This window comes from Lonchura striata, chromosome 1 (genome assembly GCF_046129695.1).
Source record: "Lonchura striata isolate bLonStr1 chromosome 1, bLonStr1.mat, whole genome shotgun sequence".
In the NCBI taxonomy this organism is placed as follows: Eukaryota; Metazoa; Chordata; class Aves; order Passeriformes; family Estrildidae; genus Lonchura; species Lonchura striata.
In genome coordinates, this window is record NC_134603.1 from 114749240 (window position 1) to 114776817 (window position 27578).

Here is a 27578-nt window from a genome sequence, read left to right on the forward strand (position 1 = left end):
TAGCTTGTGAGCTTGAAAGACAACAAAATAACTCATTTTGGATCCTATGAAAAGCCATGCCCAGGCTTTAGTAAAAGATACTATATGTAACAAAATTAAATCCAAAAAATATGCTGGGAAAAGCCGTGAGGTAACAAGAGTATTAGTTACAGTGTACAGCATCAGTCAGAGTCTTGCTTTATGTCATTGAAGTGAGAAATTTCATGAAAGGAGAGGTTTTCATCCCATGTAAGCCAAGTTCTCAGCAAGAATCAAGAGACAGTTGGGGATCTGCGCAGCGGCCAAAGCTGTGGACATTGCTGAGCTGGACCAGCAGCTTTTGCCTTGCCTCTGGTTGCATCTGTTCTACCTTAACATTGCACAAGGTAGTGGGGTTTTTTGCATTTCTTTAGTTGTAATGTGAGTTTGCTGGCTAAACACATGTGGGAACATCTGTAAGTAGTTATACATGTGAAAAAAATCCCTCCTGATTTAACAAAGAGCCATGTATGGATAAATGAGAGAAGCAAAAGCCAAGATCTTGCTGGGACTGATCATTAATCTTCTTTAATTAGTCCATTTTTCCATGGGCTTGCCTATGTAACCAGCACAGGCTCTGAACTGTGGTCATGGCTGTTCAGAGAGATTCTGTGGCCTTGCCTGCATCAGCCTTTACCATGTCGAGTTGGGTTCAGTTTGCTCCAGCTCTCAGCATGTCGTATTTCCTATGACAAACTTACTGTTATGGTTGTAACTACTTTATAGTTGGAAATACTCCTGTGGGGCCATGCTTGACAAACTAGATTTCATCTGAGCAGGGATGCTGTTTTACCAAATTTTACTGCACGTCATCACAGATCGTACTGGGGTGTGGTTGCAAAAACAGATGGTCCAAGCTGGCTGCAGGATGGCTTTGTCTTTAAGAAGGCAGCAGCAGCAGCAGCCAAACAAGGGAAAAACCAGTGGAGAGACCAGAGCTCCTTGATGGGGGGAATCTCTGAGGCACCCTCCTGCTCACCCTTGGCACCTTGGAATGTGCTCCAAGAACAGCATTTGGGAGCACAGGCACACACCTCCACGGAGCTCCACCCAGAGGGAACTGCTTCGTTCCGCAGTGATCCCAGCTACACAATCTGTGTTTCACAGCTCTCTGGCTGTGCACAGCCTTTCAGCTGTCAGAAAATAGGGCTGGGGGCTGGAAGGCGGGGCCAGATTGGCTCCAAGCTGCCGAGCACACGCACTCACACGTGAAAACACACACCGTGTCTCTGCTCCTGTTCAGCCTGATCTTCATGCCCCAAAGCTGGTGATCCCTGGCACCCCCAGCAGCCTGCTCCAGGGCTTTGCTGGCCTCACTCTCTGTAAACTAAATGTCCATTTGCTGCACTTAAGGGCCACTTCTTGAGCTGGACACAGGACACTAAGTAGCCTTTCCTGCAGCACCACATGGACCTCGTGGAGCAGCCCCAGCACTCACTGAACCCACCCAGTGGCCAGGGGTGACACCAGTGGGGTGGCACTTGGGGCTGAGATGATGAACCACCCTTGTGCTTCCTTCCCCTTAAGCGTGGGTTGTCGCAAGTGGCACTCAGAGACCCCACAGGGCGCTCTGCAAAACCCACCCAAACACACCCCTGTGTTTGGGAGCATCCCTGTGCTCTGCAAAACCCACCCAAATGCATCCCTGTGCTGCACAGGGGAAGCATGGCTGTCTGCTGCCTGAAAGGCATGAGCTAGCAAGTAAATCCAAATTCATTGTTAAATCTCTGTATATAAAAATAATCTGGCGTTTAGAAAGCAATTTATTTATTCTTTCAGTACGTACTTAAATATTTATGTGAAAAAGGGAAAAAAAATTCTGCTCTAACATAGGATTATTGTTGTAGCAATGGTCTTTGAGATTAATGGAAGTAAATTAGCCTGATGTTTTATTTACATCCAGAAAAGCAATAGATAAACTCTCCTTGTGATGGATTTTCTTCATTAGCTGGGCGAACGCCTAAGGTACAGCTCTTGACATTGTTTCTTCCATGTGGTTAGACAAACAGTTTATCAAAAGAGTATAAAATTGTCATGAAAAGAAGCAGATTAATGGCCAGTAAAGTGGAGATCATTGAATTTATGATATAAGTAGCAGTATCACTGGAGCTCAAGAAATGGCTTATTAGATAAGCACCATGAACACACACAGGGAAGTGCTGAACCCGCCCTGGATCTGCCGCATTGTTGGCGGCTGCTTCCCAGATCCCAGTGGGGTGGTCTCCACACTGAAGCTTCACCTCCCTCCACCTTCCCTCCCTTTAGGTTTGGGTTTATTCTGTAACTCTCTCATTTGAGCTTGCAAACATATTATTTCCTCTCAATTAAAAACTTAAGATTTCAGAGATAACTTTGTCTTCATGTCTGTGCTGATGTAACCATTTCTGCAACTTATTTTGGCAATTTTGGCTGCTTTTACACCAGGGATAATCATGTTAATATCAACAACCATAATGTACAGGTCTTATGATTCTTTGTAAAAAATCCCCCAGCATTAGCAGTTTATGGATCCCATATGGCTCCTGCAGCAATTACCGCTGCAAGGATGACTACCTGCCAGATAAGGCAAATGGAAGAAAGGAGACAGGGAACCTGGGAGAAACTAAACATTCCTGGGGATGGTAGAGGGGCTGTGTTTGTGGGTTCCTGAGATGTCTGCCCTGCCAGATATGGGCTCAAGTTTTCAAGCTTCAGAAGAGGGATTTTGGATACATTGACGACTAAAAGCCGTTAATTTAACTGGTGCCATCAATCTTGGTGTCCGAGTGCTGTCTCCAGCAGGTGGCATTGGCTCGACAGGCTGTCTTTTCCCAGGGCTTGCCAAGAGCGTCTTTAAAGTTTCATCTCTGGACTGGCAGATTTCAGGCTGCTAAAGCATCATTAAGTTCCTAATTCCTTTTCAGCCTAATCTGCCCAGCTGTACTTTATATCTCTTCATCAGCACCACCCTTTCTCCCCCATTTCTCTTTTTCCTACAAAAATCTAGATTTATGGAAGCATAGCATTAGTCCATGTTGCAAGCAAGACAGAGCACGCAGCTGCTTGAAGAACAAAATGCCACAGCACCCAGGGCTCTTCCCACCCTAGTGTGGACCCAAATGTGGACCCAGGTGCACAGCAACCACAGGATTTTTGAATTAAATGGTGGTCAAGATCAGGAGATTTTCTCTAGTCCCTGGGATGGATTTTAAAAGGATACATCTCCTAGAGCTGTGTGCATCCAACTGGCAGATAGCACAAATCCAATCATGCTCTGGGGCTTTGAAATCCACTGGTTTGCAAGCAAGGCAAGCCAAAGATGGGAACAGCCTCTCCCAAACAGGAGTAGTTTTCTACCCCCAGACTGCCACCATGGCATCCTTGGGAATTTCCCTGGGTTTTTTGCTTTGCTCCTGATTGAAGGACCAGCCTCACGTTTCCTCCTCTTCTGAGCTGAGCCAGTTTTTATCCCCCTGGGCCACACCCAGCATCACTAATCCAAGAGGTGACGTGGGTGCAAAGGGGTTTCTTGCATCTGGTACCCTGGGGCCCTCCTGGGAGCCACTGCTGCCAGCCACAGGCAGAGTGCTGCTTGTGCCCCCTTGCAATGCTGTCCCTCCAACTTCTGACCCTGGCTTGGGTCTGGATACCACATGAGTTTTTTTTCCCCTCCTCAGCCTCTGTCCAAGTTCTGGGTTAGGCAGTCAGACTCACTGTTTTACTTCCTTTTGGGATGGGAGGTTGTTGTTGCTGATGCCTCTGCATCACCAGGCAGAAGGAAGGCTCATGTGGCAGGAGAGGCAAGGACTGAGACATCAGCTCTTTGGATTCAATCGGTGAGTTGTCTTGCCAATACCAGGAACTAGTATGTCAGTCTGCAGAAGTATTAACACAACAAATGGGCTGCCTGGCCTTTCCCCAGCTGTCTGGAGGAGGCAGCCTGTGGTGATGCCTTCAGGAAGCACCTGAAAGGGGTGGGTGAAGGTTTTTTTTTCCTATTAGGTACTCAGCCCTGGAAAAGCAAAGTGAAATTCTCTGTAGATAACAGTTCAATCCTATCCCCAGTCAAATCATATTAATATGGTGGGGTTTCAAACCAGGTGCAGGGAGGATCCCAAGGAAAACTTGACCCTGCATAGAAATGGAACAGGATGTGCCAATGCAGGGGTATTTCCCTGGCAAGAGGTGAGCATGACTGCATTGTGGTTCTGGCCAAGCTCTCTGCTTGAGCAGGTGTGGTACCACCTCTTCCAGTCCTGCTTTTTGAGTGAATTTTGCTCCCTTGGATTTAATGTTTGGCTGTATCTAAGCAGGGATGTAGTTTTTATTGAGGACGAGGTGAGTGGATAGAGTGGTGCAGGCTACACTGTAAATGGATTTGGTTTTAATTTTTCATTCTGGGCATCTGGGAAAGCTTGGAGTAAGCAAAGCGTGTTACATCCCAGGTCTCTTTATGTACATAAACAATTGGAGGTTTATTGCCTTGACCTTCCCTGAGACAAGTTCTTGGCTCTTCTGAGTTAAATCTTGGGGGAAAAAAGGGATCAAATAAGCTGAGCTGCAGATTTGGGCTTCTAGGAAGCACATCTAGGTGCCAACAAGATACCAAATTGGGACAAATCTTTTTAAATGGCTTTTGTTCAGTTCACTGGGGTCTGCCAGCTCTGCTCCTTGCCAGCAGCAAATAGTCTGGGAGCAGGGAATTGGTGATTATATTAAATTTAAGGCAATTCAGCATGGTTTTACTTGATTTGGAGTGTGGGGGAGAGGTGGCACAACATCTCTGCGCAGAATGGACAGGTTAGGTTTATTGTCTGAGCATGAAGCATGGCATCACATGGAAAGAGCCATAATTAGGTGTTCAGGAAGAGTTCATCCTGCCCTTTTGAGTCGAAGCTGTAAACTAAGAGGGCAGAGATCAAGGACTTCCACCGAAGGCCAGAGCAGTTTGCTGAGGAGCTTAACTGAAGGGTTAAGTGCCTGTGTGGGGGCACCAAATCATCTGCAGCCTCTTCCTTGCCTTTATTTTTACTCTTCTTCCAGAAACAGGAAACAACCAATGTGTGGGACATATCTCTACTTCAACTGAGCATGACCTTTTCAAGCCTGATCACAGTTCAAGAGGTGGGGGAGAAAAGCTCCAAAAAAAGGCACAGCCGTGCTTCTGTGGTGACAGCCCCTGGGTGGGCAATGTGGCTTCATGTCCTGGGGCTCCACTCCAGCCTGGCCCCACGCTGTGCACAGAGAAAATCTGCTCAGTCCTTCCCTGCCTCTCCCTCCTGGTGATGCTTTTGCACTCGTCTTTCTAAAAGATTTCATCTTCCTGAGGCATTTTGATTGCTCTAGGTAGATGCTGCCCTTTTTTGCCTGCAGCGTTACCCCTGCCCTGCCCTGCCTGCTGGAGCTCCACAGAACAGCCAGGCATTGTCCTGTTTTAATTGCTTTTGCCCACCTCCTGGCTTGCCCTCACATTAGCTTTAGGAGATGTGGGGCAGGGGAAGGACTTGAAAAAAGGAAACATTTGGGTGCTGAGAGGCAGGGGAAGGAGGGTAAGCAGGTACCTGCTGGCTGGGTGGGAGCAGATGTGTCAGTGCAGGCACCTGCATGGATATGGGCAATAATTTCTCTGTCTTTGCAGAGCTATGGTCTTGAAGTTTGCCTCTTTTATTCTGTAGGGACCACTGACTGCAGAAAACAGATGCCATCTGTCCACCGTGCCTTGTAAATCAGATTTTAATCATCTCAGGGAGAGGTCTGTCTCCAGCTGAGTGCTGCAAACAAGGTCTGCAGGAGTTACTCTGCAAAATTTACATTTCTGAGATAGGTTAGTGATTAGGGCTCCAGCTTCATACCAGGGAGGCTGAAATCCAATTTCTTCCCCTCTCACAGATTTCCTGGCTGTGGGTGGAAAATAGCTTAGGCCATGCCTGAATTGATCAGGTAAGTGCAAGATCTGTTTCTCAGCTCCCAGCTGACCTCCCTCCCCACACGCTGACTCTGAAGCACATCTGCATCCAGCGTGGGCAGAGAGGCTCCCATGATGAAGGACACCACTGAGTCAGGACCAAGAGAGGCACCTCCAAGATCCACTTTTGCTCCATGAAAACTGAAGCCATAGATTGCAGAGGTGCTGGTGTTGGAGTTGCTGTCTCCTCCAGCAGTGCCTGATTCCCAGCAGCCACAGGCTTGCCTGGGGGATAACACGTTTGTTCCAAGGGCTGCTGCAGTAGGTTGCAGTGGGCAGTGGGGGAGAGAGCCAGGGAGGGAAATGGCACAAGATCTGATTCTGGTCAGATCAGGCTGTCTGATCTGACAGCCCTTACACAGGTCTGTAAGACAAACTGTGTTCCTACAGCAATAAAAGTGCACTGCTGAGGATGTTCATAGGCACAGGTGAACTGTCCTTGTCCCTTTTTTCAAATCATTATATATTGCAAAATCATTGCAGGTATTACAGGGAGGCTGCAAAGCAACCTCTTTGTGATTAAAGAATCAATAATTTGTTTTCTTCTTCCTTATATGAAAACAATACCATAAAATCATGTTGGTTTATGAAAAAGGCAATACTCTCCAAGCACAAATAGCAAGGCTGATCACAGCCTGTCCATGGGGAGATACAGCTCTTTTGTGCACTGCCTCTGTGGACTTATTTTACAAAAAAGAGCTTAGCAAAGCCTCTAAAACCATGGTTATTTATTAGTTGGCATTGCCAAATTTTGACCCTGAGGAACTCACAGGGGCAGAGCAGATGGAGCACAGCGTTACCTGCTGGAAGCTTTGAAACAAATCTCTGCCTCTTCTCCTCCATCCTCAAAAAGGAGATCTGCCAGGCAGGATGGCTCCTCACAGCTGTCTCAGGTCACTCATTTCTGCCATTTTACAGAAAATAAGTGCATCTTCCCAGACTGTGTATCATCACATCACAAGAGGGTGGTTACAGCAGTCATATCCTGGGACAAGTCAAGTCCTGTCAGCTCAGCAAAACCCAAATCTAATGGTTATAATGATGCTACCATTAATGTTTTGAATGCGATGCCATTAGAGTTTAAGCTCTTGCAAGGGTGCAGGAGAAGAAAGGTGCCTCCTGTCAGCATCTTCTGACATGCTGCAGAAGCAAACCTGTATCCTTGTTTCACACAAGTTGGGGCAGCCATCATTCATTTTGCACAAAATCTTTTTTTCCCCACCTCTGCAGTGCAGTGGAGATTGCAGCTGGGCCACACATTGATGAACTGGATGGGGTGAGGACGCAAAGGCAGCAAAGGCTTGTGTGGAAACCATTTAATGGGGAATCAGTAAAGGAAGTGCCCCCTTGTCCCCCACCTTCCTGCCCCCCACATACCCTCAGGGAGTTGTTCTGCATGGTATTTCCATGGAGGTGCTTTGCCTGGAGCTCTCTAAAGGTTTGGGCTGGGCTCATAAGGCTGGTATGAGGTATCTGATGAGCAAATTCTGGAACTAAGGGCATCAAAGCTTATTTGTAAAAATGGGATAATAAGGGTTAGTGTGGTACCCAGCTAATGGGGAAAGCCCAGGCTCCACTGCATAAGCCCCCCCACAGTGCTGGGATTCATTTTAATCAGCACTTAGATAGGAAGAGAAAATATACCCCATCTTTTTTCCTTAAAGATTAAATAATTCATTCAGCCAACACCCTAATGAGGCACCAACAGACATGTAAGGAATAAATATTTTAAAAATAATTAACTTAAACATTAAAAAACACCTCCATCTCTGTTCTGTGCATAGTGTTTGGGGAACTAGGCTGGAGTGGGGAGAAGGTGGAACAGCCCCTTTCCAGAACAGCAAAGGAGACTGCAGATTAAACCAAATCTTGAGCTGGTTTCTAATGAGTCTGCTGCAGCTTTTCCAGGTTAATCAAAGAAATTAAAATCCTTGGGCCAAACAAGTATTTCCATTCAGGTCTTGTTGTCTTCCTATTGCCTAATCTTTCCCCCAAATCCTTATTCCTGATCCAGATGCTCAGCACAGTCTCAGTTATGAGGACACTGGGACTGAGGGGGTCACATGTATTTCCAGGTGAGGCTGTGTTACCCAGAGGTTGTTGGAACCATCACCTCACTGAAGCCCAGGGAGCCCTCACCAAGGCTGGCTTTGTCCTTTATTCCTCCAAGAGATCTTTCACTTGTGGTCCTACTACAAGCACCATGATTTCTCCTTTCTTTCTTCCTCTGCAAAGGAAGAGAATATAAAGATTAAATTCCATTGAGAAATTAAAAAATCATAGGTCCCTTGAGACACAAAGTACAGCTAAATCCAACTCCTTGAGCAGGGAAAAAGATTTTCTACATGTTGGGGGAAGTTTGGCAGGTAGGAAAATATTTCTCAGCTGAACTCTCCCTCTGGTTTGGATTAATAGCTTGGACCCAACTTCACTACTCCCATAACAAATAAATCTTAAACCATAACTAGCCCAAGAGAAGAAATAACTGCTGGATGTCTTTTCAATGCTGTATTTTTTTCCTCTGTAAAGCATTCCTCTTTTAAAAGCTCTCTGGCTCTTTACAGCTTATTTTCCTTGAATTTTATAGAGATGTAGGTACCAAACACATGCAGACAACTAAGCTTCCAGGTGGCAACATACACGAGATACATGTGGCAAAAAGTACAAGGCAAGATGTTCCCAGCAAACAATGTTTAATTTACTGCTTGTGAATGATCCATGAGGAGACCCAGACTTTTTTTTTTAACATATTCAGCTATTAGTCAAAATTATTTGACACTCTGCAAGACCCCACCACCAGTGTCCACAGCCCCTCTGTCACAGGCTTCTCCTGCACAAGGGGATGTAGGTTTGCATGCTTCTTTTCCCATGATTTTGGAATCTTCTCCAGCTCCAGAGAGCACCCTACATTGAGATTAAGTTTCCATTGTGTTGGAGTACTGGGGAAGTTATTAAATAAGAACTCAATGTGTAATTTGCACTTCTCTTAAACTAATAAACAATAGATGTTCCTTCAAAGGTAAAGGAACACCTAATAAAACACTCACAAGCTCTGTCTTTCAACCCCAATAAAATCCCAGCCAGATGCCAAAGAAATCCTTAAACCCAAGCATTGACCTTGATGTTGAAATGTCGGCCCCCAAACGTGAGAGGAATATGTCCATTTCCTCAATGTGCCTGGGAAGAGCTAGAGTTTGAAGGGCTTAATCTTTCACTTTTGTTATCAGGTAGAACAAAATGTTTAACCTAAAACCTGGTTGTCATAAATCAGGTCTTTGAACGCCTGCAGAGAAGTCCTTGAGCAGTTCTCAGCTCCAGGTGTGGAATGATTTTGGACATACTTTTATCTCCATTTCAGCAAAACAGAATAAAACATGTTCTACTCCACCTTTTTTTTTCAGTCTCCTCAAATGAAACCCTTAGTCAGGTGTCTTTTTTAAATCATTGCACTCTCTCTGAAGATGGGAGGAAAGAAAGTAAATGTGGAGAACAAAGGGGAACATAAGTGGCTGCAATGAGATAACCCTCTTGCATGTCAGAGGTCCTTTCTCTGGGTTTCAATTTTCAAAAGAGCTTGAAACACCTCAAGGAAGAAATAACTCTGATAAGTGATGGGGAGCAAGGCCAGCACATCCACAGATTCTCCATGGTTCTTTGACTTGGCCAGGAAACAGTGGAAGAGGACAGGGAAGCTGCCACCAAATGCAGAGAGGCTTTAATTCCACTTTTGCAGAGTCCAAGAGCAAACTTCTGAGGTGGGAGGTGATGCACCAGTCCCATCCAGACCTGGAAAAGCCTGGCCTTACACCACTGGTGCAAGCCCACCTGGCCCTTTCTCTGGCTTGCTGCTACTCTGCTGGCACCAGGGGAGCGGCTGATGAGAGCTGGCAGGAGCCTGGGCACATGTTTGAAAGCCGGAGAGAAACGGGAAAGATGTGGCATTAATTATGATGGCTTGGGACCAGCTGGAACTGTCAAACTGAGTTAACTGAGGAGAAAATGACTCACAGATCAGGGATAGGGTGTCCTGGTGGGCTTGGCAGGGGACACCAGATGAAAACCACCACCATGTGGCCAACCTCATGCTCTTTTCCAGCCTCAGCCCTGGAGCATCACCCTGGTGTCACCATGGATGCACCCTGGATAATGGGAAAACAGAGTGGGCCCACTGTCAGCAGCATTTTCTTTTGAAGCCATGCCATCACATATAGGATCCCACTCTGGCAGACTTTGAGTTGCCTTCTTAGCTAAACTGGGAAATTATTTACCCTGAGCCACACCTCCAAGTGAACAATGGCAACTTGGTCTTGGTGGTGCCTGGTCTCAGGCAATTAAATTAAGCTCAGTGAAGCAGTCCAGAGCCTCATGGCTTAGTGTGCTGTAGGACCATGGCTTCCAGTAGGCAGGATCTTGAAAGAAACACTCTACATCAAGGTCTGAAATATTTGGAGCTCTTGGCAGCTGGAGAGCTGTGCTGGGGTAGCAGCAGGTGTACAGCAGGTGAGCGTAGAGGTACCAGTGTGGTTATTTAAATGCTTTAAATGGAAACAGACAAAACACTTTAAAATAAATTGCACTGGGGTTATGCTTCTTGTTGCCTCTGCTTCAAGCTGCAGATTTGCAATCAGTTTGCATTTATGGATAGCTTACATTTTTAAAGCATTTCAAAACATGCATTTCCAGTCTGTTTAGATTTCGTGGAGAGGAACGGGCTCCCCTGTGAGTCAGGCAGCTTCAGAGTTAAACAATAAACAGATCCCTTTCACAGTGACTGTCAGACTTCCCCTGCTGCTGTACATCCATGCAAAGGTAGGTAGGCTCCCAAGGCAGTGCAGGTGGGTGTAGTCCCCTCTAGGGCAGAGCCCCAGCAAAGGTGGCTGTGCCTGCAGCGCTGCACACAGGCTTCATGGAGCTCCACGTTGGTCTCTGTCCCGGTAAGCAATGACATTCAAGAAATTGATTTTTGTTTATTCTGCTGCAATCCGTGTGGTTGTTTACATGAAGGATATGAAAAAAGCTATCTGACCAGAACAGGGATAAAAAGGGAAAAGCTCCATGCAGCTTCACCTGGACACACTGACTGCACCTGGCTGTGTTCAGGCATGTTTGCTTGCTCCTGAAGCTGTTGATCACCTAATGGTGATCTGATTTTCCTACAGATCATGTGGGATTGGCTGTAAGATACTCTTTAATTCCACCAAGTGGAGAAGGTTTCCAGGTAAATGGCTTATCTGGCCAGGAGCAGCACAAACCAAGGTGCACTACTACTCCCCATGGGTCATTTTGTGGGTCTTGATTTCCCCTGAAATGTTACTGCTTTGAAACAGAGCTGAGAAAGCAGAGCCAAAATCCTTGCTTAGAACTATGCAGCTTATTTATGTGTGGTGCTTACCCAGGTGGCCCTCACCTGAGCTACTGGTGAGGATGCATCAAACTGGCCACCAATATGCTCTTGCTTTTCATGGGATAAGGATTAACTCAGCAGGAGCAGGGTAAGAGCAGGGGTGCTCACCTTGGGAAAAGCCACATCAGCAGCTGTGTCCATCACAGCCTGGCGTTACACACCTACCACCATTCCCTACACTACTGCTACAGGAAGTGTACTCTGCTGGTCAGAGTATTCCCAAACCTGGGCTGTAAGAAATAAGTTGTTGCTTTGGTGTGTTTTGTTTTGGGGGTTTTTGGAGTTTTTTTGGGTTTTTTTTTTGTATTTGTTTGTTTGTTTGTTTGTTTTTCCTGAGTAGAACACTCAAATTACGTCCTTTCTCAGAAAAGTGATGATGCCTAAAAGGGAAACATGCAATGTAGAGAATGCAGCTAATTGCTCTTTGGTAGTTTTCTTTCTGCCTACCAGCTTTGCAGCACAGTTTTGGGAGGAAAAGGCAGCCCTGAGACTTCCACTTAAAATTTGGCACTGGGGACAAGCACTATCAGGTCAGCCAATATCTCAGCCCTTCCTCTAGCCTGGGAAAAGGAAAATGGCATAAGTAAACCAGTGTCTAATCAGAACTTCTTCCTCTAGACCCTAATCAATTGTTGAAAATCGTGTCAAAACCAGTTTTGAGTGTAAAGATAGCACTGGAATTTACATATTTCATCAAAAATTCTCCCTAATAGAGTTTGGTTCTTTTGTTTTACTTGGTTTGGTTTTGTTTGTTTGGTTTGTTGTTTTGGGTTTTTTTTGGTTGTTGTTTGTTGGTTTTTTGTTTCTGTTTTTTTTTTTTTTTTTTTTTTTTTTTGTGAAGGAAAGAAAAGATGTCAGAGAAACAAAATATTTTTCACAAAAGCAGTTGGGACATGTGACTGGTGTTTGGCCCTTTGGAGCTGCATAGCAATGGCTCTTTGTCCACTTTATCCAAGGACAAGCATCTTCCAGGCATCAGCAATAACCAGATTATGTCCTACAGAGTCACCTCCTGCCCAAAATTTAGCAAGTGAGAGGTTGGAAAAGAACAAGAATGCTAAGCATCTGAAGCCTTCACTCGAAGACAACCAAATCCCATTCTTCCCCCTAAGCAAAGAGCATATCAAATTGCTCCTCTGAAGCACCATCACCCTCCTGAAGAAGGAATTTGGAGAAAGAAGAAAGGAAAGAGATTTTTCACAGCTGTCTGGCTCTGAAACTGACAAGTATTCATGTGTGGAGGAAAGCACCTTTCTCTGTCAGAAGGAAAGAGATGAAAAAGAATGCTTATGAAATATGGAGGGCAGCACTGGGCAGCACTGTCCTGCAGAAGCACTGCTGTCAGGGGCTTCCTGGCCACAGCTGGAGACACACACGTGTTTTCTCATGGAGCTCTCCCCCTGCTCCCCTCTGCCCAAAGTCCAGCTCAGATTTTTGATCTTCTAACGGCAAAACAGAAGATGGAATCTAAAAAAGAGCAAATAAAAAAGACAAAGTAATGGAGAATGATATAAATCTTTGAAACAGAGGAGCAGGATTGGGATGAGGACTTGTACAAACAGCAAATTTTGGAGTCATGTGCCAAAACAAAAGGCTTTGATCTACAGTCCTCCATTGGTGTCTCACCTAAAAAATAGAGATCTTCCAGTAATTTACTCCAGATTACTCCCCCACATGCCACTTCCTTCTCCTCCATGTTTCTTGGAGTGAGAATCCCACAAAAAAACAGACACATTTCATGAAAACCTCGGCCAGATGGCCACTAGTGCCTCTACCCCACTAGGCAGCTTGAGCAGCAGCCTGAGCTTGTCTCCTCACCCAGGTCTGTCACACCTTGCCACCCCACAAGCAGACCTGGCCCCTGGGGCTGGCAGGTGGGGAAAGGTTCTGGTTGTTAGCACAGGTGAAATCACCCCAAAGCAGGAGACCCATCAGAGCCCACGGAGCAGCTGCTGCCCCAGTACCTATTTGTGGATAGCCACAGGAACCCAGCAGGACTGAAAAAGCAGAAACATCACACCGCTAGGAACATCCACAGGATAACACTGCTGGAAACCCAGAGCAGGAAAACAACAGTGCTGCTGGGGATGGAATGCCTGCAGACTCGCCCACCTCCATCCACCTTACCCACACGCTGGCTGGCTATTGCTAGAGGCCAGGAGAACATTAAAGCAAGGAGAGACAAAGGAGCAGGGAGTCTCTAGGGCAGGGAACAGAGATGTTACCCTGAGTGGATCTGTCGGTGGATGCTGCATTATGCATACAAGGACACGGCTAAACCCAGAAGGTAAATCGGGCAATTGGAGCGAGCTGTTTGAATGCACACCCAACAAAGGGAAACTCGATTAAATTTTAAAGGCAGCACACTTGTAAATGGCAGGACTAAGCAGCATTTAAAGGTGGCGACTGTTGCCAAGTTATTTTGAGCAAACAGGAGGCTATTCCATGCATCTGTCTGAACGTGCCAACAATTAATTTAGTAATCAGCATGTTCTGAAGGGACAACCTGAGAGGGTGACAAGCAGGGCCAGGCCCTCAATCAGTGCAAATTCACCATGGCTCTCTGTGTTGCAGCCAGCCCCACACTAGCAGAGGGTTTGGCTGAAAGCCCCTCAGGAGGGACACGCTGGGGGAGGTGACTTGTCTTACATAGGGACGGTGATGTGCCTCACACACGTGCAGATGGTGATGCTTCTCATACCACCCACAGCACAGATGGACTGTCAGTCATCACATTGAAAGCCATTCCAAAAGTGTGCCTCTCCCAAGTCCAGCAAGGGAAAATTAAGTGCTCTTTTATCCACTAAACCAATCTTACCTTACACCAGCATAGACACCAGAACCAAAAATATTATAGAAATAAGTCTGCTATTTATACAGCTCAGCAGAAGAGATACAGTAATAAAGATGCTGAAGTCACTGTTTTGTTCAATGCAAATTAAATGATGGTGTGCTTATAGAGTTTCTTTCACCCAGGGATCCCAGAGAGCAACAACCTCCTTGCTGTGGACCTGAACCAACTCCTGCCCTAAGGAGGCTAAAGGCTTGTGTCAGGGCCCTTGCCAGTCCACCTACACCAAATGTGCCTCTGCCTCAGAGCTACCGACACCAACAGCCTAGAGGGTGTTGAAATTAATAATATCCTAACTGTCTTCACTTAATTTGGGTCCTGTGAGGTGTTGGTGTCTTGGAACAAGCAACATTCACAGATCCCAGAGCACTGGATATGCAAAGCCCTAAGAGATGGTGGCAAAAAAGTGGCTTGAAATGGAAAGAAGAATGAAAATTTTAAAAATCAGCAGACAGCTTTAACAAATAATCCTCTTGTACATTTACTTTGAGTAATGTATTTAGCTCTTAGAGATTGAGGTGGTAAAACCAAAAAAGGTACTTTGCAAAGTCCCAGGTTACTGCTCTTAAGAGTTATAATTTCCTTAAGAAAAGGATCTGTCAAAAAAGAATCAGGAGAGGGGAGAGGAAGGAGACAGAAACATCTCAATTTGAATGCTGCAGACCCAAGTATTTTGATTAACTCTCTCCAGTCACCTTCTGAAGCTGCAAAACCCACCCTGGGTGACCAACCTGGGCTGCAACCAGCCGATCACTGCCTGCCCCTACCACCATGGAGGCATTACCATCAGCCTGCAGCTCCTGCTCCAGCACCTCGTGGGTCCAAGCCCTCCATTCAGTTCCTCTTCATCCTCACAAACGTCAGTAAGAGCCCTCCCACAGCCGCTGGCTGGTGCTTGCACTTGGGCTATTTAGAAGGAGATATGAAACTGCAGCCAGAGGGAATCCTCCTGGATGATCCATCTCTGCAAGCACGGACAAGACCAGCAGCAGTGAGTTCAAGACCAGCATCTTGCACTGCCCCCAAAGGGTTCTGGATTTAATCCCAGCTACTTCTCTTCTTCCAGAACAGCATGGTCAGACAGCACTGGAGGGCATAATGTATTCCCTTTGGGAGCAGAACCAAATGATGCAGCAATAGAAACTCCCAAGTCTTTTGCACAAAGCAACTTGTCAATAGGAGTCCCACAAGCTCACACAATGAAAAAATAGACTAATCCAGCTCCAGCCCTGCCTTCCTGCACATGAGAGATGCAGCCTCAGCTCTCTGCACAGAGAATCTGCATTCACTATAGGACAGAACTTCAAATAACGTCAGGCAAACATTCCTTCTGATCCGTCAAGAAGTGGCATTGACAAAGAGGAAGGCAAAGAGCCCATGGGACACAGGAGGTCTGGGCCTGAGAAATGCAATGGGCCTACAAAGCACTGATGGCAAAGTTTTTAAAATAAAAAAAATTTACTGTGGAAAGATGCCAGCACTCCAAAGCAGTTCTTGAGGTAGTATAAATCACCATAACATTACTGTGCCTAATTTATGACAGCTACAGGCGGCACCAGGGACTCTCACTGCTGTGTGCTCTGGCAGAAGAGAAATTCAGGTATAGTAGTGAGGTGCCAGCACAGACACTTTTACACTGGGCAGGTGTTGGAGGCAAATGGCAACATCACCAGCACAACTTCAGTGTTCAGCTGTCTGAGAATTTGAAAAGGAAAAAGCCTTTTTTTTTTCTTTTTTTCCACCTCATAAAGTACTCATAGCACTGATGAGGAAGACAGAACCTGAGTGTACATTTTTGGAAAGCACATTTGATTATCTTCTGGAAAAAATTAGTCTCTCTCTGAACATGAGACTGCTTCATGCCAGAGTAAAGAGCACAGAAACCCACATATATGATATTTCATTGCTCTGTAGCCAATTTTGTTGATTAGTCATTAGGATATGAGAAGAAAATAGTCAATGTGCTGTAACCAATCTGCAAATGTTATAAAATCTGCAATCATATGGAACTAATTTTAAGTGAAATGGGATGATCTACAAATTACAGGCATAGGATTACTACAAAAGGCATGGAGAAAACCAGGCAGGAAGGCAACAAGCAGATCAATATCCTGCTGAGGATGAACAATGGTTAGGAGAACACAGGCAGCTCACACACTCAAAGAAAATTATTTTTGAGAACTGATACAAAATGAATGCTGACTACATTTAAAATGTCCAAAGACTCATTCACTACCAAATAGGATACCAACAATACCACCTTTGCAAGAGCCTGCAGGATGGCCACTAGCCAGCAGGATGGCTTGACCTTCAGCTTGAATGGATGTGGGGATGTGGGACTGCTGCTAAACCCTTTTGTGAGTGGGAGCTCATCAGCCAGCAAATTCCTGGGGAGCTACAGGTCCTGGAGGCTTCCCTGAACATCTTGCTTTCACTGCCATCCTTTAGGAAATTTTTCTCACCTCAGCTCTGACATACATGGTGTGGCATGTGCAGCCACATGGAGACTTAGGGGCACAGCTCGAATACTCACTTCAGCAAGAAGCCCATTTTGTCCTAAGAAAACGACAATGGGAATATTCCCATGCCCCTTTAAAATGACAAGGCAAAAATCATCAGCTGGCAAGGTTAAAATTGCAAAGCAAATGCAGACTTCGGGACTTGTGTTCTGTTTCTTCCCTTCCTTTAAATCCTTTAAACACATTTGAAAACAGACATAATGAAAACTAATTTACAGAAGTAGCACTTGCCCAAAGGTCTGATGTTGTGCTGTATTTTGCTCATTTTTCAATCCTGTTTCTTGTCCAAATTTATACAGCCATTTGTACTCCCCCTCTCCTTAGAACCCATATTTATAATCCTGCCTTGAGATGCTCATCTATCAGCCCAGAAAGCAAGACAGTTATCGTATTCTTCAAATGTCCATCCAGACCTTGGGAGGAAGGTGTGGACTGGGAGGGAAAGGAGAAAAAAGCACTCTTCCTTTTGCTTCCACACTGGTTATAAACTATAGAGGATGCTAATATCTATCAGGGAAACATCTCACTCTCCTGCCCCTTTCCTTTTCCCCTCCTCAAGAACTTCACTTGTGACTCAGAGCCATTTTTCAAAGACAGTGCCATTTAGGGTCTCCAGCTAAAGCAGATCTCCAAAGTAGTCAGTGTGTTAGCCTGGCAATGAAGCCAGGCTCTGATCTCAGAGAAAATGAATTTAAGTCTACAGTAAACTACTCCCCCCACTGGGAATAACAGAGGTGTGAGTGTCATCAGCCTGATCCCTGCCATGTTCTCTGGCCAGCCCAATTCCCTGGCATATCTACCTGTTTCCTGCCTGACTCTGCTTCCTTCCACCAACATCCAGGAACACCTGTGCACAGAAAGCTTCCCTATGCCACCACCTGCCTATTCCTATTCCCCAGCAAAGCATGTACCTATTAGTAGCTATTATCAACCGATTATTCTGATGAAATTAAAAAAAAAAAAGATTTTCTTGAGCAGATTGCTGTAAAAGCAATCTCTTCCCCACCAGTTCTCCCAAATCACCCCACTCCTTTCTCACACACCTGCACATAACTCACAAAATGAAAAATCCTAAAGCACAGTAAATTATTTTACCTACTCCATCCCTTCTACCTCTTATCTGTTACTACAATCTTTTGCAATAGGGGTGCATTAAAATCTGATTTTAAACATGAAGCTGTAGTCTGTGGTCATTCTCTTCAGTCAAAATATAAACATAGGAAGCTACAGATACACATTTTATCACAGCAATGGGCAAATAATAAAATGCAGAAAAGTATTGAGGAGGTTTACAGCAGTTTAATGAAGGCTCTCGTACAAAATCTTGAACTCAAAGTTACAGTCAAGAATTACGGAAAAATATAACTCACAGTGAAAAAGCTGATGAGAATTGCCCACTTAGCCATGGAATTAACTGCGCTTTAACGCTGTGCTTAAATAGTCATCACACAATAGGAGCAAATTTAAATCACGACCAAGGTACACACAATTCACTTCCATTCTGTTTTCAATTACATGTATTCAGCATGTCATTTAACCTCTGGAAGTTACTCTGAAGAACACAGAGGTTTCTCTTTTTTTTTTTTTTTTTTTCCCAAACACTCACTGGAAATAAATACCATTGAAAGAATACATGTGGAGTGCAATAAAATGGACACTTAGGCACTGGTACAGTCTAGTCCTCTTCAGCCCTCTACAAACTACAAGACGAGGTTTTAAACCACAGATGGAGTCGAGAGCAGATTAGAGCTGTACAGGTAGTGCAGCAGGTTATGTACTACACAAGAGCACATCTGCAAAAGGTCCCAGAAGATTTTTGTTGAAGATGCAGCGTATCCACACCAGGTATATCGTGAAGGGCTTAATGTTTTCTGAGAAGGTGTGATTCTGATGGGACAATATATAAGGCATGTAAGTGTTTTCCCCTTGCTCTTGTATCCATACTTCGTATTTTACTTCTCTGACCTTGAGATACCTCAGATTCCAAGGGATCTGCCAGGACACAGCAAGTTTAGCTTCACTCGTGCCCTGGACAGAGGCCTGGCACTTGGCATCCCTCACTTTGCCAGGGTAGAGGCTACCAGACCATTTCTGCTTCTTGGGTCCGGGCTTAGATTTCACAGTCTGCCTAATCACGTGTATGAGAGACGGGATGTTCACCTTTGTGTCCTGGTAGGCACGGAACAGCCACTCCGGGTTGCGGCAGCAGAGGTGCCGCGGCACCTCCGTGCTCTTAATGATGCGCTCCTGCTCAGCTTTGTCCAAATGAGCAATCCCACCCTGATCCCAAGGTCTGTCCGGGTAGGCTACGGTGTCTTCCCTGTCCATGTTCTGCCAGGCAATGTACTGCAGGTCCATGCCAGGAAGGGTTGCCAGGGTTTTGTAAGGGGTGTAGTGTTCGGGGTTGATAGCATATGGGAAGAGCTCCACCACGGTGGCCCCTCTTGGCAGGAAAAGCGACATGACTAATTGGGCCCCGTGCATGCTGACCAGCATGGATGCATTGCTGATCAACCGGACAATGTCAGAAAATGAATGCTCCTCCAGAGAGACGGAAATGGTTTTCATCTGAAACTCCTGAGCAAGAGCCAGGATTAGTTCTGCCTCATTTAGGATAAGTCTGTTGATTGTTCGACTGAAGACTACAATGTACTCCTCACTGGAGCTTTCCTCCAGGCTGATGTTCAGCTTCTGCATCATGAATTTGGTGAACTGCCTGATCTCATTACCAGAAACCAAGATGTTAGCCTTTGGCCCTTGTGGCTGGACAAATCCATACTGGTACCAGGTGGTGATTTTGGATAGTCCCACATAGGATTTGGTAAAGCAGAGGAGCCGGCCCAGGGTTTTAAGCTCCTCCCGGAGGAGCGGCTGCTTGTTACTCAGTAACTTGTAGAGGTCAAAGTGAACACCTTCACTCCACCCTTCCATGAAGAAGAGTCGTGCCTCCAGATCTAAGTCTGAGAATTGTTGCATGGTGTAATAGATGGGGAGGAGGTCATCATGAAAGACGTGCATCAGGTTGTCTGGGTTGAACCTGTTGGCAATCAGCGCCACATCAGGCACAAAGACTGGCTTTGGCATAAACTTCAGTGCAGCAGCTGGCAGCTCCACAAAGTTGAAGTACTGGGTGTTGTGATCTTCCACAGAGGAGAGGTCGAGCAGAGCCGGCTGGAACCTCCGGGAGCCCAGGTTGGGCAGCATGACGGAGGAGTTGCTGTGAAAGTAGACAAACTCCTCAGCCTCGGTAGAGTAGCAGAGGGACTCAAAGCGGCAGATGCGGTCAGTGTGCATCCTGCCAGTGCACACCATCCTGGTACCGTTCTCCACCAGGGCCTGCAGAGCTGCGTGGTAGTCAATCTGAGCCTCAGACAGCTCCTGAGACTGGCGCATGAGGACCAACTCCTCCTCCACCATGGCGGCATGATCGCACAGTCTGATGTACTTCCACAGCACGGCAGCGAGGATGGACACGAGCAGAGCATTGAACACAGCTGCTATGTTCATTCTGTAGTTAGATCCTAGCAGGATGACAGGTGGGGAATGCAATGGAGAGGGAACACATCATTAACACTCTTTGACATGGTGAGGGCAAAGACCTGTGGAAAATAAGAGAGGATCCTTTAAACATCAGGTTTACAGCTCCATCATAAATCATATTTTACAGACTATTCAAGAGAGTTTAGGCTTCTTTCAGTAATTTTTTTCCCTTCCAGGGAATGAGGAGAAAGAACAAAAAAAAGTGACAAAGCTCTCCCTAAAACTGTAAAAAAATATAAAGCAAAAAGAACTGGGAGCTGCTCTACAGGAAGGCTCCTGTCTCATTTTCATTTCTATGCTTTTGAAGAAGAAAATGTAAAAGACTTTAAGGATGAGCTGTATGAAGATCTGTTAGAAAGAAAAGTATGTTTTCTGGGACTCTGGATCACTCTGCTTTTTGCAGACCACTTCCACAGTGTGAGGAAATGGAGCACTGCAGTCACTGGGCCACCTGCAGAGGTCTGGGAGCCCCAGCTCCTCCTCCTGCTCTGCACACCTTCAGTGTGCAGGCAGCAATAGCTCGAGGAGTATTGCCAGGACAGATTTCGCTACACTCCAGTGTGCAATGTGAACTAGTGAACATCACATTCATTTTATCCAGGGGTGGGGGAAGGACTTGCAGGTCTACAGACTGCCTTGAGGGAGAATCCCCAGTCACTAGGGTGTTGCTCTGGCTGCAATCCAGGATCGAAGCCTAGGAACTGCCATTGTCTTCCAAAAGAAATACTGGCATGGAAGAGAGGAGAGCTATGCTCTTTATGAGAGGAACTGATGTGTCATTAAAGCAATCAGACCTTCATTTACTGAGAGTCTGGTTTGCACAGCACAGCCAGCCCTTATACAAATGATAAGCTAATGCATTTAAGGGTTTCACTGTTGGCATTTTCCCATTCCAACCTGAGAACCTTTTCTGTGCTGCTCCAAAGCCTCCCTGATTCCTCTTCTGTTACAGCCTGATGCCGTTTTCCTTTATGCAGAAACACTACTGGCTTATATCAGAGTATTGATTATAACTTCAGCTGTGAACTTCAATTGAGATATTGATTCACCTACAGAATTTATGGGCTTCAATTTTCATTATGCATTAAGATTCACTGCTAGTCAGGCTGTAAATAATTGCCCCTGTGACTCATGGGGAACTTCAGGAAGGGAAAATTCTGATTAGTATTTACCTCACTGGATTGTTTCTAGCTGCCATTTTTAAAGGTAGCAATTTTAAATTTCTTTTGGTACAAGTTTACCATTGGGGAAAAAAAAGCAATGTCTCAAGCACATGTTCTGACATCCCAAACATCCTTTAGCATTTTAACCAAGAGACACTTCTTACACGGCAATGTGGAGGAAGTTAGCCAGGCATACTTGGGACCAAAGCAAACACCTCGTCTACTGCCAAAGCAGTTCCATTTGAAAAGAGCTACTGCAACTTAAAAGCTTGATCCTGCGACTTGGGATTGAATGGAGAATCATGGAACTCAATGAAGTCAAAAGGGATTCCTATACCTCATAAGATTTCAACAGCCTGAGGGGTCTGTCTTAGGAAGAACTGAAGGTGTGTGGGAGTCTGAATAATGCCAAAGAATCAAGTGTTAGATGTAAGCCACACAAACTCAAGAGGTGATCTCTGGGGATCTGAGCAACAAATTAATTTCAATTTCTCAAATGAAAGAGAAATGACATAGATCTCCTTTGGCAAGTGATCTGAAAAACTGCTTCATTTAGAAACTCCCTAAAAGCAAGCAGCAAATTAAAAATGTGTTATTTTGATTTCAACCATGGAAAAAGAGGAAAGGGACCTAGAGTGATCATCTGATTATCAGGGCAGGATCAACTCTCCATAAACCATGCCCCAAAGATGCTTCTCTATCTCATTCTTAGTACTCATTCATCTCTTCAGCTAGCCTGTATCAAGAGAGGCATAAAGGACTTTTCTAACACTAAGCCTTTGTTTCCACCACAGCAATTTTAACCGGCTCTTGTCCCAGGTGCCACAGACATCCTGCACAGAAAAATGATGGTTTACATTACATCTCAATCTGTCCTCCTCTGTCAGTGGGGGTGACTGCTGCTCCTCATGGCTGTGCAACTCTCAACCAAGGCTATTCCATGGATAGCCTGGAAGAGAAAGCCACTGGGGACAGCAGTACATCACTCAGGTTCTGCTAATGCAGTCAAATCAGTTTTCAGGAAGAGAAAATTTTGATGGGGACAGATCCTGAATTATTTTATTGGTAGCAACTTTCAAAGCTTTATTTTACTTCTTCAGTGTCTTTGAAAAATGTATAATGATATCATCCAATTCTGTACATAACCTCTCCACTACAAACCTCTCATCTTGTGAGCACAGCTTTAAGTGACTTCAACAGCATCAGCAAGAATGGATTGAGCCCAGCAGCCATGTGCAAAGCCTGCTAATCAGTTCATGGAGGAGACCTTTAACAAGCAAGCACACCCTTAAAGGAAGGCCAGCCCGCAGGCATTATGAAATTTAACGTCTGTCAGAAGAACAAAGCACATGCAATTTCAACAGAGTCAATGCAAGTTGCAACAACTTGGCAGAGGGAAAACCATGATTTCTCTATACTCCATTATGGCAAGGAGAGTGTGTATGTGTGGGTGTTTCAAAGGCACAGGAAGCCCACAGTCCATAAAAGCACCACTGCTGCCACCTGCATTTGACAGGCATTTGGCTGGTGTGGAGCTCTGCCGACCATTACAAACCCCTTGAGCCAGACAGGTCTCCTTGAAAACAGCCTGTTCAGATGTTTCACCCCTGATTTGTTCTCTCCCCTCCAGCCCCAAGGGAAAGGCGTAAGAGGCACTTCAGAGATGCAGCCTGATGGATGCAGCCAATGTTCAGAGGTTAGCAATTCTCATTTCAGACTCTGCCACAGCCATACCTGCTAAATAGCTAGGAATGAACAACTCAGCTTTTTAGTAAAAATCACATCAAGGCCCTCTTCTACCTCTTCCCTCACTGCAGCTCTTTCACTTCCCTGCACTTAGCTGAAGTGAGTGTATGTGCTTTAGCAGGTGTCAGGAATATATGTTAAATGCTAGGAATGTTAAAGTAATCCATCTTCATTTCTGTTCCTCATTGCCAGCTCCTAAATCCTGGTCCATGCTGCTTCAGAGAAAGCTGCTTTTGATGGAAGTGAACAACGGGATGTGGACAGGAAGGGGTGTTGCAGGCAGAAATGAAAGGAGAATTTCACAGGTACTCAGAGAACTGTCTTAATTCTTTGCCTGTTTTCCCACATTTTATCATCCACTTTTTTTAAATCTGACACTTTCAGTGAAAACAGACCTTCAGGAACTATAATTTTTGATACCTCAGGGAATGATAGAGCATAAATAGTAACAAACAATCCCACTGTTTGCTTTTACATACCCAAGAGAGGCTGTACTGAGGGAGTAAAGCCAAGCAATCGCCCTCCATATCCCCTGGTTCCTCAGTCCCCCAAGCTGAGATCAGTCATAAAGTGCTGTCAGCAGCAGTAGACCTGGGATAAGAAACTTTCCCAGGAGGCAGAGGTAACACTGGAACAGGTGAAAGCATTTAGTTTTCCACCTGAAGAGAGCTGCTTCACAATAAAAGAAACTTTCATTACTAAATCTCCCTCATGAAATGGGTCTAGAGTTGCCACTCCCACTGTGTCATCAGAGAACATCCTAAGAACTGAAAGGCACTTGCAGAAGTGGCAGGTCAGACACACTGCTACTTTTCTTAAGAGCAGTTCTGTGCTCTTTCTTTCTATATAGAGGGCAGTCCCTAGATCAATCACCCCTCAAGCTGCCCACAGACCGCCTCCTTCCCATCCCTACCACCTTCATCCACCCTCTTGCTTCCCAGTGACACTGGGATACCCAGGGCTCTGCTCCACGTGAGTAATACGCCCCAGTTACCAAAGAAATCGATTGGACTGACATTTTTTTACTCTCTGCTTTGAAATGCTAAAGTACCACCCTTCAGCACCAGGAGACACGGCAACTGATAGACCAGAGCCAAGCCAGAAGAGACATGCATGTAAAAGCTGCACAGATCTTCTTGCTGCCAAGCTGGCAGAGGGCAATGATGCCCCATGGGAGGGGATGGGATGTGCCCTTGAGGACTCCTGAGAGGAGTGGGCTGCAGGGGAGCAGAAAGAGTGAGAGAGGGATGTAGAAGAGGCAGATTTCCCTGGCAGTGATGCTGACAGGGCAGAAAGCAGCAGTCTTAGAGCCAGACAAGGAGAATTCAACAAAAACACTGCTGTGGGGACAGCTCAAGACTGTGCAGTGGAATTAAGAACATATCCTGAGGCTTGCAGCTCGGCCACAATGGATGCTGCTCCAGCAGCTAAGAGCCTGTGGGAGTCACTCTATTTTTGGTCAGCTCTTCTTTACTCTTTTTCCAAGAGTTCACAGGCATGAAGAGCTTACCCCATTTTCTTCCTCCACCCCCATTCACTTAGCAAAAGCATCACTGTCTCATTCTCACAGCCCAGCTACTTCTCCTCTAACCAGCACTGGCTGCTGGTGAACAGGTAAAGTCTTCAGGAATATTCATCTGGTTTCTTCACCAGACACTTCTGGCAGAGCCCTCCAGTGTCTTGCAGGTCCATAACACTCTCACGCAAGTTTGGACACAGCAGCACCTTCTGCCTGTTAGCTACAGGTTATCTGATGTATTAAACATCCTCAGGAAGTGGTAAGGACATAGGAAGCATAGATGGAGACACTGTTCTCCATCTCCTGTTAATGCCTAGGAGATCAGAGTGGGCGGGATGAGAGAGGAATTTCCACTAATAGGCAGTTGGCACAAAGATCTGTTTGGATTCATTTAGGAGATGAGTTCTGTTGTTCTTTTTTTAATTGTGAAGCTACAGTAGGATGAATCACTAAAGCTATTAATATGATGGACAGTGTTCCAAATCTCCTCTCCATTTTAAAAACCGTAATTGAGGTAAGAAATGGGGAAAAAAGCTACAAAATCCACATAAAAAATCCCAACTACAAAAAAGACAAACATACACTACTAAGACCCCCAAAGGGGAAAAACCAAGAGCTTGATTATGGAGAACAAGGGTGAACAGGATGACCAGCATGCCTAAAGAGGGGTCACTTATTCCTGCAGGTATTAACAACATGAGAAGTGCTGTTTTTGTCTGTTTAGACCTTGATGAACTGTTGTTACCAACTGCCCAAACATTTTCTAGGCCAACGTTCAGCTTCCCATAGCTACAGCAGGCTAAAAAGCCTCATGAAATGGGAAACCAAAAAGTATGAAGAGACACATTTCCAGAGAGCATCACCACTCTGTGCACAGAGGGAAATGCCTCCTCATGAAGGCCAACATGGCTTTGGCCCAGCTGGTCAGCTCCTGTGCACAGCCTGCCAGTGGTGGCAGGGTGTCCAAACAGAACCATCTCCACAGTTCCCAGAAACACAACACAACTGGAAGTGGACTGGGGCTGCCCCTGCCACAGGACAGTGAAGGAATTAGGGCAGAGTTTCATGGGCAAGAAACAGGCTTCTTGTTATGGTAGGTAATGGTGGGAGGGGTAGAAGCAGATATTCCCTCCTAAAGGACATTTTCCCCATCAGCACTCCCTACCCCTGGATCTATCTCTTGCTAGACTGGCTTTCCAGGACCAGTACAGGAAAAGAAAAGCATGCAAACGTGGCATATTGCCCACCCCCTGCAAAATGTCTTCTGTTCTTTTTCCCATCCCTGATGCAAGAGGCTTAGCTAAGGATTCAGTGTATGTAACACATGCAGTTTTAAATACCTACCTCATTCATCCTCAAAACAGAAGTTGCTAGAAGGCAACTTTCCCAATTGGAAAGAGGGGGAGTTGGGATTCAGCAGCCAAGAATTTGCTTTTATTCTCATCTCTGTCACAGATTCCCACAGAACTACAAGCAAGTCAATCCCCATAGTCCAAAAAGCTGTTATCATCTTATTCACTCTATTTATTTAATGAGATACATATATCTTTCACAGTACATAGCACATTAAAGGAACGATGGTACAATGAATGATTGATATACTGGAACATTTTCTTTGTAAAAAGCAGCCAACTGTAGAAGTGCTGACTTTTTAAACAGAAAAAGAGCAGATTCTTGTAGAGGGAGTAAGCCCAGCAGTTAAAGATAAAAATATCATTATTGAAGCCTGATACAAAGAGGGGACATTAAAAATAAGAATATATTGACTACATAGTCTGAAGAAGAATTTTTAAAATAGAGCTTTATTCAGAAAAAAATTTCAAAATATAACAATATATTTTAAAAGCCCCTGTCTTATAAAAACCTTATCTATAGATAACTGTGATCAAATTTAGGTCCATCTTCAGTTTTTATGGTTCAGCATAAGTGAGGAATAGAAATCAAAACTGTAAATCTTTCTATATAAGACTGCAGCCAAGGAGACTGAGGCTCTGTGCAATGGTCCCTATGCAAAAGTAACTTCCACATGAACAGGAGGAGATTGCTGGCTACATGACACCTCCCAGCTGTGCTAATGGATAGAAAACCCAAGTTTTCTGCAATTTAATTTCCGAGTCTGTGAGAGCTGGGACAGGAAGAGATCCAACCTGACTTGCTCAATGACTACCAGCCATTGATTTAATATTTGTTGATACTCCTGTCTTCATCTACAAAATAACGGGTTAAAAAAAATTCCAACACTAAGCAGTCAATGCATAGAAGCAAGCCAGAAAGCTGAGCAAAAAGTATAAATCTAAAAAAGAATATTTCTTGGGCTTTTAAGATCTGCATTTCCATGTTCTCCATCCATAATGGAGTATGAAACTCTTTCCCCATTAAAAAACCCAGATCTCAAGAAAATTCCCTTAAAAAAGATGCATTTTTGATAAACAAGCTTGAGGTGAGAGATATAAGGAAAATGAGCTAAAAAGGTGATGAAAAAGAAAAAAAAAAGGTATTTCTCTCAACCGTCAAGTCTTGTTCACCTTCTGAGAGTCCCAAGCCTAAAGATGAAAACCCAAGTAACACAAAAAAACCATGGCTAGACAGAGGGGAAAGCTTAACAGGCAGAGTTCATTCCAGCTGATCTTTGTTCACCTGAGTGTCCTATTGAAACCTATCTGGTTACATTGTCATTAACAGCTGTCATATGAGGAAAAAACCTCTCGTTCTGTCTGGTCTCTTGCTTTTAGCCTCTAAACAAGATACCTTTGTCAGAAAAAAAAAGTGTCAAGAGAGCAGAAGTTTTATCTTACTTTAGTGGTCTGCCTAAAGCAAAGACAGAGCAGGGGTGGCTGAAGGCAAAATTTACTAATGCTGCAAAACTGAATTAAA

General features: G+C 45.0%; 1 protein-coding gene across 6 annotated transcripts in view; it reads right to left on the reverse strand.

The window, feature by feature from the left end:
• Positions 1-18015: 18015 nt before the first annotated feature.
• The window catches only part of POMGNT2 (protein O-linked mannose N-acetylglucosaminyltransferase 2 (beta 1,4-)), a 31198-nt gene continuing 21635 nt past the window's right edge, over positions 18016-27578 (reverse strand). For all 6 annotated transcript variants that reach the window (XM_021525889.2, XM_021525890.2, XM_031503889.2 and 3 more), the window contains one exon: positions 18016-20335. In XM_021525889.2, coding sequence (XP_021381564.2) covers positions 18507-20243 — 1737 coding nt within the window. In that variant the 5' untranslated portion in view covers positions 20244-20335 and the 3' untranslated portion in view covers positions 18016-18506. The remainder of the gene's footprint in view (positions 20336-27578) is intronic.